At 42.7% G+C, this 15,878-nt stretch overlaps 1 protein-coding gene across 1 annotated transcript; it reads left to right on the top strand.

The window, feature by feature from the left end:
- The first annotated feature begins 2,995 nt into the window (after positions 1-2,995).
- Positions 2,996-15,645, top strand: LOC311112248 (protein FRG1-like). Its single transcript, XM_084155294.1, has 9 exons — positions 2,996-3,129; positions 3,347-3,414; positions 3,524-3,646; positions 12,105-12,162; positions 12,446-12,560; positions 12,878-12,982; positions 13,208-13,299; positions 14,846-14,956; positions 15,395-15,645. Exons 1-9 carry the CDS (start codon positions 3,071-3,073, stop codon positions 15,429-15,431), a joined length of 768 nt encoding a protein of 255 aa, XP_084011420.1. The 5' UTR covers positions 2,996-3,070; the 3' UTR covers positions 15,432-15,645.
- The last annotated feature ends 233 nt before the right edge of the window (positions 15,646-15,878 follow it).

Genomic DNA, 15,878 nt, shown 5'->3' with positions numbered 1-15,878 from the left:
TGACCCTAAATGGGATAGGCCCTGGTCAAAAGTAGTGCACTACAAAGGGAATAGCGTACCATTTGGGACACACATCATCTGAACATCCACAGAGAGCGCCTTCAATTGTGTGTTTGCTTGGAACCGGTTTAATAGTTGTGTCAAAAACAGTCAAATCTAAGCTGCAGTGACTTTCTTCCCATCCAGCGACATCTTTAGTTTGGTAGAGCGCTCTGCTAATTTGAGGCTTGATTCTTGATTTTCATTTGATTCACACTCGCAAATTAGTCTAAATGTCAAAAATTATTTATGAAAACAAGACTAACGTTCATGTTTGCAAATTGATTTGGTATTACTCGCTCCACCGACTCAAACTCATTGCAAACATTTTCAAAAGCAGCAATGTTTATAATCGATTTTTGTTATCACTGCAATATATATGAAGTCTGGCATCCAGAGAACTTTCACTACAATCTTCCCATTTGAGAAATGTTACTGGGCTGTGATCCAATCAAATTGCCTAATTTCCTTCCAAACTATAGGTAAGTGTAAATGTGTGAGGCAATTCCACCATATTGCGTGCACCTGGCATGTCCTTGCAGATCACTAGTCACTGGTTAGGAGTATGATGGCTATAGTAGCCTATATGGTAGAGTAGTTTGTGAAACAAAAAATTTGATTTTTCTTAAATCCCTATCCAGGATAGCCAGAAGAAGACTGCCCAACCCTTGGAGCCTGGTTCCTCTCTAGGTTTCTTATAGCTTCCTGCCTTCTAGGGAGTTTTCCTAGCCACTGTGCTTCTGCCTCTGCATTGCTTGCTCTTTGGGGTTTTAGGCTGGGTATCTGTAAAGCACTTTGACAACTGCTGATGTAAAAAGGGCTTTATATAAAAACATTTGATTGATTGATCGTAAGTTGTAATATCAACTAACAAGGAGCCAATACAACTCCCTAAAATTACCATTTATCATCACTGAAAGCCTTTAATTGACTTCACTGATCCCACATCATCTGAGTCTCTCCTCTTTGTCTGTGGGACTTTTCAGCTCCGAGAAACACCGCTGCCTGGTAGCGCTTTGCTTTACCACAAAGGGCAGGTCGCACAAGCTTCTGTCTCATTAATTTTACTTCCTGACACTGTCATCCAATGATTTATTACCTCCCGTCACAGGCTTCCTGATTGGGCTATTCTTCCTTAATGGGGAGTCATTAGTATAAACATTCATTTGAGCGCACCCCTCTCTCGGAGGTCGATACCTGCTATGGCTCACAGGTTGATTGTTTCAATGAAGACTCTAGGAGGAATTGATGCAGGATTGTGACACAACGCCATGTACCTTCTAGCAGTCGGTGGAGTCAGTGTATAACTTTTCTGGCACATGTTTAGCAGCACACATATGCGTGTTCGTTGAAGTGGAAGGAATTAGTGTTTGTGTGTGTGTGAGAGTATGTGTGTGTGTGTGTGTGTGTGTGTGTGCGTGCGTGCATTGATCTGTGTTCATGCTTTCTTTCAGCCCCTCCAGGAGTCTTGGTGAATGAAAAAACAGAGCCAACATCTGGGTAGTAATTTACAGTAATTTGCTGGTCAGGGACAGCAGACACACAGTCTGTTGAGAGAAAAGCCAAACTCCAGTACCCCTCTGAGCCAGGAGATCTCCCTCACACTCACACTGCCAGCCTTGGCCTGGACTTAAGTATGCTCCTCGACTACGGCATGCGTGTGTGTGTGTGTGTGAGTTGGAGTGATATTGTGAGTGTCTGCATGTGCAAGTTTAAGTGCATGTGTGTGTCAAATCAAATTGTATTGGTCACATACACGTGTTTAGCAGATGTTATTGCGAGTGTAGCGAAATGCTTGTGTTTCTGGCTCCGACAGTGCAGTAATATCTAACAAGTAATATCTAACAATTTCACAACATATACCCAATACACACAAATCTAAGGAATGGAATTAAGAATAGATAAATAAATATATGGACGAGCAATGTCAGAGAGGCATAGACTGATACAGTAGAATAGGATAAAATACAGTATATACATATGAGATGAGTAATACAAGATATGTAAATATTATTAAAGTGACTAGTGTTCCATTTATTAAAGTGGCCAGTGGCCAGCTTCTAATGTGCTATTAATTACTATTTAACAGTCTGATGGCCTTGAGATAAAAGCTGTTTTTCAGTCTCTCTGTCCCATCTTTGATGCACCTGTACTGACCTCGCCTTCTGGATGATAGCATGGTGAACAGGGAGTACAGGAAAAGGCTGAGCACGCACTCTTGTGGGGACCCTGTGTTGAGGATCAGCGAAGTGGAGGTGTTGTTTCCTACCTTCACCACCTGGGGACGGCTCGTCAGGAAGTCCAGGACACAGTTGCACAGGGCAGGGTTCAGACCCAGGGCCTCGAGGTTAATGATGAGCTTGGAGGGTACTATGGTGTTGAATGCTGAGCTATAGTCAAGAGCATTCTTACATAGGCATTCCTCTTGTCCAGATGGGATAGGGCAGTGTGATGGCGATTGCATCACACTGTTTGTGTGTGTGATTTTCCCTGTCACATTTAGTCGATTGAAAAGCATGAGCTATTGCACACCCAAACAAGTTAGTAAAGGTGCTGACTAACATATATATATATAAGCTCCCTGTAATTTATTGGGTAAACCACCAACGTTTAAGCATCACTGTGCCTGCTTCAGGGTAATGTCATGAATGCTTGAACCAGGTTATGTAGACAAACAGTGTAATTAGTGCAACCAATGACCATAGTAACCCAGAAGAAACGTTGGTGGTTTACTCTACCCAATAAATTACCGGGAGCTTATATATGGAGTGTGCAACTCTCTGTCACACTTAGTAACACATAATTAGTAACACATCAACTTTTAAATTGCACCAAAAAAAAAACTGCTAAACAAACAATGCAGAATTCCGAATGCGAACACATACAATATAATATATTCTCCAAACAATAGATGTCGCTCGTTTGATAACTGATAGTCGTTTTTACCTTTACGGCCACCGTACTTGCATGTTGTTTTCGTTTGTGTACGTTGTTAGCTTGGTAGCTAGCTAGTTTACCATAATCTGAAGATATGGCTGAATATTCAAAAGTGAAAACAACAAAACTTGTTTTGAAAGGACTAAACAAGGGGTGAGTTTATTCCTCAACATCGAATTCAATATGTGTTTGTGTAGAAGATGGCGAATCAAGCTGGCTAATAATGCTATCTACCTAGCTATCATTAATCGACTGACCAGGCATTAACAGTTAGCTACTGGCTAATGTTAGCTAGCTAACTGTTTGCTATTTTCCTTTTCTCCCATTTCTAATTTGACCTGGCTAATATTGATCCACAATTGTCTTGTAGAAAGAAGAAGAAGCACAAGGATAAGAAGAGAAAAAGAGACGATGCAGAAGATAAACCGGATATTGTTGGTATGTTGTTTGCTGGTAAATCTTGGCAGCTAGCTAGCTAACTAATTGAAAATGGTTCTTATGATATTCCACAAAGTACTAAAAAATCATGTTTCTTTCTGCTTTCTAGGTGGATGGTGGTGTATCAGTGGCTTTGGGGAGATTTCAGGAACGGTTGCAATAGAGATGCAGACTAATTCCTACATCCATGCCCTGGATACTGGTCTGTTCACAGTTGGCGCACCACATCAAGGTAAGAAAAGTGAGAGAGAGTATCTTTAGCTAAATGTACCCAATATTTCCTTTATAGTGCACTACATCTCATCAGAGCCACGTAGAGCTCTGGTCAAACGTAGTGCACAATAATATAGGGAGTAGGGTGTCATGTGTTTAGTCATTAATGCATGATGATGATGATGATGATGCAGATGCACACAATTTGCTGTATGCCATACTAGGTTGTTATGCTACTTGATTGGACAGGGGGAAGTGTTTCGTAAGGCATTTTGTCTTTTGTTACATGACTGAGACGATAAGGTCTAATTTTTAAGTGTCGGTGATGTGTGTGGGGCGTGATCATAAAATGTTATGCTTGAGTAAGTGGTGTATGGGAGCGTTGTACTGCCTTAACCCAGAGGCTTTTGTGGTACAGTCCGTTAGGCGTTCACCTCTGCACTGTATGAGCTAGGGTTCGATCCCTGTTACAGCTCTCACTCTTCTGCTCCACCTGTTACCAGGGAGCAGAGGCAGGGGGCAGGGAGGGAGGTTGAACCTAGTGGAACTTTTGATTTGTTTAGATACAGATTACTGTTTGAGACTGTTATGAGGCACAAGCAGTGGAAGAGATTGCTAACCACGGGTATCAAACAGGGGGCGTCTGCACAATTCAAGACCTAAGGGTAAATTCATTTGAATTCAATCACTTTTTGACAGCACCCCTTTTGATTTGAACTAAACCTTTCTATACATATTTGCCCATTGTAGAAGTGCTCAGAACGTTACTTTTTGTAGTAGTTTGACAACACTGTTTGTAAGCTTTTAAATGATATCAAACTCAACCGTTTATCTTTTCCAGTGATGAAGACATGGATGTCTCATGGTATGGTGGAGTGTGCAAAATGGGTGAACTTTGAGCACCTTTATCTCCTGAATGTTTTGGCATTCAGGTCCAAAAAATCACTTTCTGACAAATGTTTCCATAGGCAAACATGTATGGAAAGTTTTGTTTAAATCAAAAGGGATGCTGTCAAAAAGTGATTGAATTCAAATGGATTTACCCCTAACACAAATATTTGGGGCAGGGTTACTCATCACAAGACATGAGTACTCAGTAGCTTTAGTTTGATCCACTAATTTGAAGGGATGTCCACATAATTTTGTATATATGACATTTCATTTCATGATGGAAAACTGACTTGTTAAAAAAGATCTACTTTGAAAACATGTAAGAGCTAGAGTTATTGTACAGTCTGACAGAAGGTAGTTGCGTTTTATTTATTTATAATACAGGCTGTAATACAGGACAGTTATGTATGTTTCTCAGGAACCTGGTGGTGTAGTCACCTCCCTTATTAGAGGGAGCAGGTCATGCAGTGGGTGTTCAAGAGTGTGCACTGCAGCCTGCTCTGCAGTGACTGGAGCTGTGGTTGGACTGCGCCACCTCAGAAGATAATACTCAGGGCCCTCCTCTGCACCCTGTCCAGTTGGGCCTGCTGCTTTTTATTGCATCCAACTAACAGCACTCCACCGTATTCCAGACCAGGCCTCACCAGGGTAGTATATAGACTGTGACCAGATCTTCAATGGGTGGGCCAGTTCTGGTGAGTACAGTCAAAGTGCAGGCAATTTGAGGCCTTCCTCACAGACTGTGTGTCACCACTGAGGTTAGTCTAGATGAAAACCAAGATACTTGATTGTTGTTACCACTGGTACTTCCTGTCCTCCTAGTATGAGTGGTGCAGGTTGTGGAGGGTCTCTCGAAAGGCATATCTGGATTTCCACAGACCCATTCAGGAGCATGTTATTGGATGTGGCCCACTCATCCAGCTGCTTTGCCTCCAAGCCTATGGAAGTGTCCTCCTGGATGCTGGTTAGTGGTATATGGCTCGGGACAGCCCCACATCATCAGCATACCCAGTGTCACTGAAGACAACTTTTCGGGTGGACATGTGAAGGAGAAAAGGATATGGTGAGGCCACGCCCTCTTGTGGCACCCTCTGACCAGGGGCTGAATGTGCCATTCATCATTACATTTACATTTTACATTTTAGTCATTTAGCAGACGCATCATCACCCTCTCCCTTCCTCCGGTGGTGTAGCTGTGGAGCCAGGCTAGTAACCACGGACACAGTTAAATGTCAGCCAGATTTTGCAGTAGCTTTGGGAGGGTAGTTTGGCAAGCTACCGCCAAAACACTTCTTAAATCCCCTCATCTCTGTAGCATCTACAGCTCAGTGTTCAACACCATAGTGCCCTCAAAGCTCATCACTAAGCTAAGGACCCTGGGACTAAACAGCTCCCTCTGCAACTGGATCCTGGACTTCCTGACGGGCCGCCCCCCGGTGGTAAGGGTAGGTATTCCTGCCATCCAGGACCTCTAGACCGCATGGCAAGCGGTACCGGAGCGCCAAGTCTATGTCCAAGAGGCTTCTAAACATCTTCTACCCCCAAGCCATAAGACTCCTGAACATCTAATCAAATGGCTACCCAGACTATTTGCATTGCCCCCCCCCCTTTTACGTTGCTGCTATTCTCTGTTTATTATCTATGCATAGTCACTTTAATAACTCTACCTACATGTGCATATTACCTCAATTACCTCAACTAACCGGTGCCCCCGCACATTGACTCGGTACCGGTACCCCCTTTAGATAGCCTCGCTATAGTTTTTTTGCTATTTGTTTTGGTATTCTTTCTTTTTTTTAAATTTTATTTATTTCACCTTTATTTAACCAGGTAAGCCAGTTGAGAACAAGTTCTCATTTACAACTGCGACCTGGCCAAGATAAAGCAAAGCAGTGCGATAAAAACAACAAACACAGAGGAATAAACAAAACATACAGTCAATAACACAATAGAAAATCTATATACAGTGTGTGCAAATGTAGTAAGTTATGGAGGTAAGGCAATAAATAGGCCATAGTGCAAAGTAATTCACCCAGCTCCTCCGCACACTCCACTGGCTTCCAGTTGAAGCCCGCATCTGCTACAAGACCATGGTGCTTGCCTACGGAGCTGTGAGGGGAACGGCACCTCTGTACCTTCAGGCTCTGATCAGTCCCTACACCCAAACGAGGGCATTGCGTTCATCCACCTCTGGCCTGCTGGCCCCACTACCTCTGCGGAAGCACAGTTCCCGCTCAGCCCAGTCAAAACTGTTCGCTGCTCTGGCACCCCAATGGTGGAACAAGCTCCCTCACGACGCCAGGACAGCGGAGTCACTCACCACCTTCCGGAGACACTTGAAACCCCACCTCTTTAAGGAATACCTGGGATAGGATAAAAGTAATCCTTCTACCCCCCCCCCCCCCCCCAAGAAAAAAGAAGGGGGAAAAAAGAAGATATATATTGTAAAGTGGTTGTCCCACTGGCTAGCATAAGGTGAATGCACCAATTTGTAAGTCGCTCTGGATAAGAGCGTCTGCTAAATGACGTAAATGTAATTACAATTTAGTATTAACACTGGAGTGATAGATGTGCAAATAGAGATACTGGGGTGCAAGTGAGCAAAATAAATAACAATGTAAATAACAATATGGGGATGAGGTAGTTGGGTGGGCTAATTACAGATGGGCTGTGTACAGTTGCAGTGATCGGTAAGCTGCTCTGACAACTGATGCTTAAAGATAGTAAGGGAGATAAGTGTCTCCAGCTTTAGAAATCTTTGCAGTTTGTTCCAGTCATTTGCAGCAGAGAACTGGAAGGAATGGCGGCCAAATGAGGTGTTGGCTTTGGGGATGACCAGTGAGATATACCTGCTGGAATGCATACTACGGGTGGGTGTTGCTATGGTGACCAATGAGCTAAGATAAGGCGGGGATTTGCCTAGAAGAGATTTATAGATGACCTGGAGCCAGTGGGTTTGGCGACGAATATGTAGTGAGGGCCAGCCAACGAGAGCGTACAGGTTACAATGGTGGATAGTATATGGGGCTTTGTTTTAAAATTGCATTGTTGGTTATGGGCTTGTAAGTAAGCGGTTCACTGTAAGGTCTACACCTGTTGTATTCGGCGCATGTGTCAAATCAAATTTGATTTGATTTGATCCCTAGCAGTTCAGCTGCTGAAATCGACTGTGATTCAAGTGACTTGCACCAATGTTACCAATCAGAATCTCTAACTTGGCTGTTCTGCACAACTCAAAACAGGTTGGCCCACTAAACTAAAGGCATCTTCATGTCTCAGGAAAAACTAATGGGAGCATAGTTTCAATGGGAACTTGATTTGCTTATAATCATCATACATTATGGTTATTGTAAGGTTTGGTTTCGCAACTGGTAGCTTGAGCACACATTGTTTTTGTTTGTGAACTTAAACTGCTTAAGTCAAGGCGGTGTGGTGTCTTGTTCAACCGTTTTAGATGGCAACTTCACTCAGGTTGTTAGAATGAGTCACTCTAAAATGACTAAGTCCTTAAAAGATTTCACTTTGTTAAGCCTTGCATTTCAAACTGAAATAAAAGTCATTTTTGAAATGCAAACCAGCCCAGCATGTTGCTTGCATTTACTTAAATTGTCTGCGTCAGATTCTGTAATCTGGCATTATAGGCATAGCAAATGGAGCTGGTAATTGTCAGGAATGAATGAATCCCAGAAGAGAATGGAAGAAAATCTCCCCATGGAGCCCAGTTTTCTCATGTTCCATTCTATTCCAATACGAAGAGAGGAAACCAAAGAGCCGTAATGGACGTCGCGTTCCATTAGCCTGGCAAAGCGGCAGGCAATTTTTAGTGTCATTCATTTGTGGAGAATGGGGGGGGTAGAATTCACTAATTGTTTCCTCCAACTTCATTTTCTTGCTTTTTCGATGACCGCTGCATTCGATGGCTGCCTGTGTGCAGTACCAAGCGTTTTGAAATCAAAACCAATTTTGTCCTAAACGGTATAAGATTTAGTGGCGTTTCGTTCTAAATCAATTTGAAGTCACACTCTGAGAGAGTGGACACGGAAAATAAAAGGGAGAACTGAACTACTATGTTGTTTCAGAAGCTATTAGGACACTCATTTCTGCACAGTTTGCCGGGTAATGGTTTAGAGAGGAAGCTGGAATTGCTCCTCCACACACACACACACCAGGCATTAATCTATCTCTTTGTCCTCTCAAGCACGTTATTGGATATCATCAATATGAATCCGGTGCTAGCTACGATTTATGGTGCCCATCCACTTGTGGAGGCAGGAGGACAATGAAATAATTTACCTGGAGGAAATGTATTGCACAGCTCTGTGATGGGTTAGAATTCAACAAGGTAACAGGCAAAGAGCTCTCTCTCTCTCGTCTCATGGTTTATGGATATCAAGATCCACATGAGTATCATTGACCTAATGTCATTGTGATTCCTTGCATCTTAAATGGATAGTTTTGCAGCACAACATTTAAATTGGTCACACGTTTTCATACCACCAAGTGGTATTGTGTCTAGGGTCCACAATAGATAGCATCTGTTGCGAGTATCCGGACCCACTCATTAGGCTAAGGTGAAAACTGTAGTCCACAATCCAAAATGAACGGGAAGGATTGGCACCAACCATTTAATTTCGATAGTATCTTTACCATTCCAAGTTGCCGTGCATGAAAAGTTAGAGGAGGGACATTGCCAACGTGCTGGAATCACATCTTTGAATCCAGGCTCACAGACGACATGCTTCGTCTCCCCATCGTTAGCCCCACTGACTAACAGGCCAGAGCCCCATTACAACAGCCCCTGAGCCTCAGGCAAAAGGCCTCGACTTGGGGGTGGAGCACCTAGCCTAACTAACCAAGCTATACTAAATGGGAGTTTCCAGGCAAAGATTCTCTGCCCTAAGGCGAGACATGTTTGAGAAATGTTCAATAAAACCCATCCACCCTCCAAAGACAGAAATGCAGACCTGGGATTCAGCGCACGGTTTTCTATTGAAGAGGGAGAAAGAGTGAAAACGGCCAGGAGATAAAAACATGAACCATTCCTATTCCCTTGGTGAGGCTCTGACTCGGGAGGCAGGCTCATTTAAATGAGATGAAAGAGCAATGGAGTTTCAGGGAGAGAGAGAGAGAGAGAGAGAAATGTTTCTGCACTTTTATGGGATTTTCAGTAAGAAGGAAACCCGTCTAGAATAGTTTAGCCCTCTCAAGCTGAGAAACGCCCTCAAGGTGATTAGTCACTGGATGCAGGAGAAGTTGTGAATGCCCTCTGTGTAAACTCAAGGGTCACATGGAGATATAGGCATGCTTTAGGGGATGGAATATGATTAGACTATAACCTGTCTATCTGATTATTGTGGTCTGAGAAACATAGAGGTATGTGAGCCTAGGGATATTATTCGCTATCCCAATGTCCAATGATTGCACACAGAGGTGTGGTTTCCCAATTTACATTCGCATCAATCTGTCCTTGAAATTGACATACTTTCCCCCCTCCTTAACTTTCCCTAACGTTGTGAGAACCTGTGACGGTCACATCCTTACGGAGTGTGTTTCTCGGTATGATTAACTAGCTTCCTTTCATCAATGGCCACCGATCTGGCAGGACATGATAGGTCAAAGCAGTAGGGTAGAACTCCATCCACAACTCCATATATCACTGATGAGAAAGAAAAGGGCATAAAGCTGTAGTGGGCAGTAATATTTGATATGTAATAGTAATATGTGAATATTCAGTATATTATACAGTATATACATAAAATGTGACTAAGCAATTAGTCTATTCAAATGTTTATCTGACTCCATAAAGATAATTAATATATACAAGCAAGCATTAGGCAATATTCCAAGCATATAGATCCTAAGGTGAACTTACAGGACAGTGCATGAACAAAGAGAGGCTTACTAGGCCAGAGGCCTAGAAGTCTAGGAAATGAAAATTGATTATACAACCTTCCTCCATGGACTGGATACAGGATAAGAGGAAGATAAAAGGCTTTTAATTCAATTTCTAACATCTGAAGGGTTAACCTTTCAACCCAAAACCAACCACCGTTGACCAATCAAATGATCCCGAGTGGTGCAGTGGTCTAAGGCACTGCATCGCAGTGCTAGCTGTGCCACTAGAGATCCTGGTTCGAGTCCAGGCTCTGTCGCAGCCGGCTGCGACCGGGAGACCCATGGGCGGCGCACAATTGGTCCAGCGTCGTCCAAGGTAGGGGAGGGTTTGGCCGGCATGTGGGTTCGTTTCCCACGGGGGGCCAGTATTTAGCATCTGCTAAATAACTAAACATGTAAATGTAAGTTGACAGTAACCTAAACACTCCCAGGCCCAATCTCCACACAATGTCACAGCATCTAAAGGCTTGTGTGGGGGATGAGACCAATGTAAATCAGACAGAATTTCTAAGAGGACCATAAAACCTTTTGCATATAGTAATTCAGAGTTCACCCTGTACAGAGACAAATAACCACAAAGATCATACATACATATAGTTAGCATCAGAGTTATCCTCAGTGAACAAGTTTCAGATAGATACCAAACATGGATACTATAGCATTATTCTATTAGTCCTCTGCATACTGTTACAGAGATACATTTTGTCCCCTTAGAGGGGGAAGGGCTGACTAGTCCTTGGGCATTGTCCTTTTGTTCCTGGACCATTTGCCATGCAGCTCCAGGTGACAGAGAACACATAAATTAGGGCCGAGCCTGCGAAGCCAGAGAAGAGTTTTGGAACTCAGGATAAGGATTGCCTGTAATTTTACAGCTGTCAGGGTGGATATAATCTCTTGTGGACGGACTACGATGACTAACGAGCGACAGTAGTCCCGGTGCTTTGGTTTTCTGTCGCTGGTTATTTGGCAGTATCAGGATTGGGTGCTTAAATTGGGGCAGGGATTTCAAGCAATGATTTCAAGTGGAACATTTTTTGAAGGGGTGGAGCCTTTAGCTGAGAGTTTCCGTTTAAGGGAGTGGAGACTTCTCTAGTTTTATAATATCCGTTCTCATACATCTCACCCCAGAACCTAATCGATCATCTGATGCAATTATGCAAGATTTGAGGTCTGGGTTTCCGAGATTAGGGTGGATGTAGGCGATCAATAGCACACAGCAGCAACATCGTGTAGCCCAAGGTTGTGTGTTATTAATGACCATGAAGCATTAGTAAAACATGAAGGCTCTACGTCAGTACGTCTCAAGGGTAGACCCGCTGCTAGAGGAAATTATGCAAATGGTCTGTTTTCAGAATGACACATTGTTATTGTATGTTAATACATCTGAGATCAAATGCATTGTATTGGCACCACTGTGACAGATTTATTTTTCTTCTTCAAGATCACGAACATGGCGAGAGAATGTGAGAAATGCTAATCGTACACAATGTTTCAACACTGAATGTTAAGTCGGCAGAGCCAAGTTCCCAAATGTTTGAAGTGATAATAAAGTGACATCTTTTTTTAATCCTCATTAATCCAAAACGAAGGCTCCTCTTGGATAAAAATAAGGAAGAAAAAAAAAAATAGAAAATGCTCTGAATAGAATATCAATCAGTGAAAAGGGAAATGTTGTCTTTGATATTTTGCAGACGATGAAGGGCCAGACCCCCCGGAGCAGTTCACTGCCATCAAGCTGTCAGACTCTAGGTGCGTATGAAAGGAGTAAATATCACCTATGCACATTTTATGTTGACTTCCTCTCTCCAAATCTGAATGGGAAGTGTCCCCTGGTGAGTTATAATAGACTTCGGAAGAACAATTACAGTCTCTGCAGGTTTACAATTTTATAAATACAAAATTGGATTTAAATTAGAACATTGTTGTTCAAATGGTCTTTATCTTTAAATAGTCTTTGGAAAAGTTTTTAGAGACTCAAATCAACCTGCCAGTATCCAGGAATGAATTTTGTTCTCCTGTGTTTTTCCCCCAGGGTAGCTCTGAAGTCTGGCTATGGGAAGTATCTAGGGATCACCTCGGAGGGGGTCGTGGTGGGGCGTTCCGACGCCATCGGCTCCCGGGAACAGTGGGAGCCTGTTTTCCAGGACGTGAGTGAAGCAACTGTCAATAAAAAAAACGTCAAAGTCAATGCATACAAAAACTGTGACATAATGCCATATCATATAGTACTTGTTGCATAGTAACCCTAGATATAGATAGGCCTTGTTTTCCTCACAGCTTGTTGCTTTGTTGATGCGTATTGGAGAGAAAGTTTGACGCTCTCTGCATATAATTGAGCTTTTACCTCGCGAATGGAGTATCAGCATGAGGTGAAACTCATCTGTCAACTAATCTCTTCATTTCATTTCTGTTTGTTTTCCATTTTTTAAAACTAATTTCTAACTTTCTCTTTCCCCTGTTCCAGGGCAAAATGGCTCTCATGGCAGCAAATAGCTGTTTCATCTCCTACAGTGAAAGTGGGGACATTGAGGCTAAGAGCAAGTTGGCGGGGGACGACGAGATGGTTAAGGTGATGTATATATTTCACAAGGTCGCTCCATAATCCCCCCCCCATCTATACTATAGAAATGACATCCCCATGGGGGAGTCTGAAGTTGGTGACGGAAAGAAAAAACAAAATGTCTCTGAACATTAGGGTGGCAGGATATTGCTATTCAACTTGCAACTGTTTTGTGTTTTCCCCTCTCTCTCTCTCGCCCTCTCTCCTTCTGTCTCTCTCTATGATGATGAACAGATCCGGTCATGCGCGGAGAGGGAGGTCAAGCGGAACGACGACATTGCAGACGAGGACAGGGGCAACGTGAAGAACTGCGAGCTCAACTACGTGTATGTACTGTCTGTCTACCTACGTCACACTCACAGTGGCTGCAACATTTGCAGCGGTAATCATACAAGGTGGGGATTCCATGCCCTCTAGTCTAGAGAGGTTGTAACCCTTGTTGTATGGCTCATCTTGTCCAAATGAACATAAGAAATGGTAAAGGAAAATTCCACCCTAAAACTATCTTTAGTATTTGTTTCATTAGTCCATTGTTGATATAGTCCCAAAATGTTTTGCATGTCAGCAATCAAGTTTTAAGATGTGTAACTTTCAAAATCAGAAATACAGCCAGTATGATTCATTTTGCATCACTGGCTGCATATCTGTATTTTGAAAGTTATATATCTTAAACGTGATTGTTTTTTTGGGACTATATCAACAATGAACTAATGAAACAAATACCAAAAGATAGTTTTGGGGTGGAATTTTCCTTTAAACTTCACCTACCAGTTCTCACAGTGGGGGGGGTGAAGCATTTTATGTAGAAAAGACAGCGAGGAAGGTGGAGGGGTTGAACACTGACCTTCTGTAGACAGACAGTGATTTCCCTCCGTTTTCACCCGACAACCTTCCGCTCTGGTGAGATTTTGACAACTAAATCACAGGCCCTGATGCGTGAGGAGCAGGTGCCACCTCATCAATCCCGCTCCCTTAAAAGGCCGATTGATGGGCCAACGCTACGGGGATGGAAACGGGAATGAGAACGGAACGCCGCTGCCGCTTTTACGGCCTGCGGCGGCCCATTAAGTTCTGAGGGCTAAGCGTGAACAAGGCTGTCATTGTGTTCCGTTTCTCCTCTTCCACCCTCAACTTCGTGTTCAATTTTTTATCTTCCCCTGTTCTCGCCATCGTTTTTTATTGTAGAGGAGGAAAACACAGGGGAAATGGACTCATCATGTTGACATGAAGATAATGGCTGCCCTTGAGCCCGTCATCGTGATGTAGTGCTTAGCATCCCCGAGCGTGTTGCATGAACAGAGCGCTGCCCGTGAATCATAAACCACTGTAACCACGGCTAGAGGGACTAAATGTCGTTAAAGCGCCTGGTAAAAACCAATGCGTTTGTTTGCGGCCCCATTGCACTCTGTATGTATCTACTATCAGGATTGTTTACTTCAATGGAAATGGCACGGTACTAACGAGTGTAAGTCGCTCTATACACGTTTGCATTCACATTTGTCATTGATAATGTAGTCAGGTTTATGCCCCAGAGAGTGCAATATTATTTATATTCCGGACTCTGACATTGCTCGTTCTAATATTTCGTAATTCCTTTATTTTTATTTTGGGGATTTGTGTGTATTGTTAGGTATGACTGCACTGTTGGAGCTAGGAACATAAGCATTTCACTACACCCGCGATAGCATATGCAAAATATGTGTACGCGACCAATAAAATTGATTAGATTTTTGTTCAGTGTCGTTATTCTTTGTGTTTGATAGTGGTGTGTGACTGGTCCTTCCATGTCTTATCATGAGGCTTTGTATGATGACTGTTTGTTTGTTTGTGTGTGTAATAAGTCTCACTGAACACAGATTTCTGATATTACAGAAAGAAGTTCCAGAGTTTCCAGGACAGGCGGCTGAGGCTGAACGAGGAGGACAGCACCACACTGAAGATGGCCCGGAAAGACGGGAAGTTCCACGAAGAGCTGTTAGACAGGTGGGGGAAAAACATCTCATAAAGAGGCAAATCCTAAACTTCTACTTAAGTCTAATTTTCTTTCAGTCTCCCATTGACATCAATGCATGACTAAGTGAAAATTTGATTTCAGTGGAGGTAGCTTCCCCAAAGGAAACAACCACACACAAACTGGTTTTAATAATCAACAAATCCAAACATCCTTTCCAAGAAATCACTCTGGAACTGGTCCAAATGACTGTTGACATGACTCCTACTGATGGCCATTTAATAGCAGGAGTTGGTCAGATAATTGGTCAAACTGCCAACACACTCTAAACCTATTTGCACAAACCTGTTTCAATTCAACATGTTGCGACAAGCTGACTTGTCACGTGATAGCTATTTACATTGTCTGGTGGATAGTGGTGATGTAAGGACTGAAAATAACCACGCGTGCCTTTTTTTGTTTGTCCACAGGAGAGCCAAGATGAAAGCAGACCGATACTGCAAGTGAAGATACAAGAGTTTATGGATTGTCCACTCGTCTTTGAATTTCTTATGTTAAAATCAAAAAGTATTTCCTTTTTATTCGTTTGGTTGTTTGACTGGCATTGATGAATCTGTTTGATTGTTTGACTGGCATTGATGAATATGTTTGATTGTTTGACTGGCATTGATTAATTTGTTTTGATGTAACTTTTTATCATGAATAAATTGTATTTGTTTAAGAGAGAGTAAATTGTGGGATTATTGTGTAATTTCAATCCCTAAACCCCTTCCCTAGCTGGCTGCTCAGAAGACGGAGTAGCTTGTTTCACTGGGTTTCCCTAGGCGTCATCTCTCAGATAATAAACTGGATTGTATTCGAGAGATTACCCAGTGACCCATTTTCCTGTAAATCATTGCCAACATGCCTACTACCACTATCTTTGTTTTGCCCTAAAAAACTGCAGATCAGTAG

The sequence above is a fragment of the Coregonus lavaretus genome, assembly GCF_964263955.1.
Source record: "Coregonus lavaretus genome assembly, chromosome: 38".
In the NCBI taxonomy this organism is placed as follows: domain Eukaryota; kingdom Metazoa; phylum Chordata; class Actinopteri; order Salmoniformes; family Salmonidae; genus Coregonus; species Coregonus lavaretus.
Note: the sequence above shows the minus strand (reverse complement) of the source record. Positions and strands in the feature narration are given on the sequence as shown.

Excerpts from the sequence above, each read along its gene's own strand:
- LOC311112248 (XM_084155294.1), top strand. The coding sequence starts at position 3,071 with ATGGCTGAATATTCAAAAGTGAAAACAACAAAACTTGTTTTGAAAGGA. Across the intron at positions 12,163-12,445 it reads ATCAAGCTGTCAGACTCTAG|GGTAGCTCTGAAGTCTGGCT; the intron begins GTGCGTATGAAA and ends TTTTTCCCCCAG. Across the intron at positions 12,983-13,207 it reads GGGACGACGAGATGGTTAAG|ATCCGGTCATGCGCGGAGAG; the intron begins GTGATGTATATA and ends GATGATGAACAG.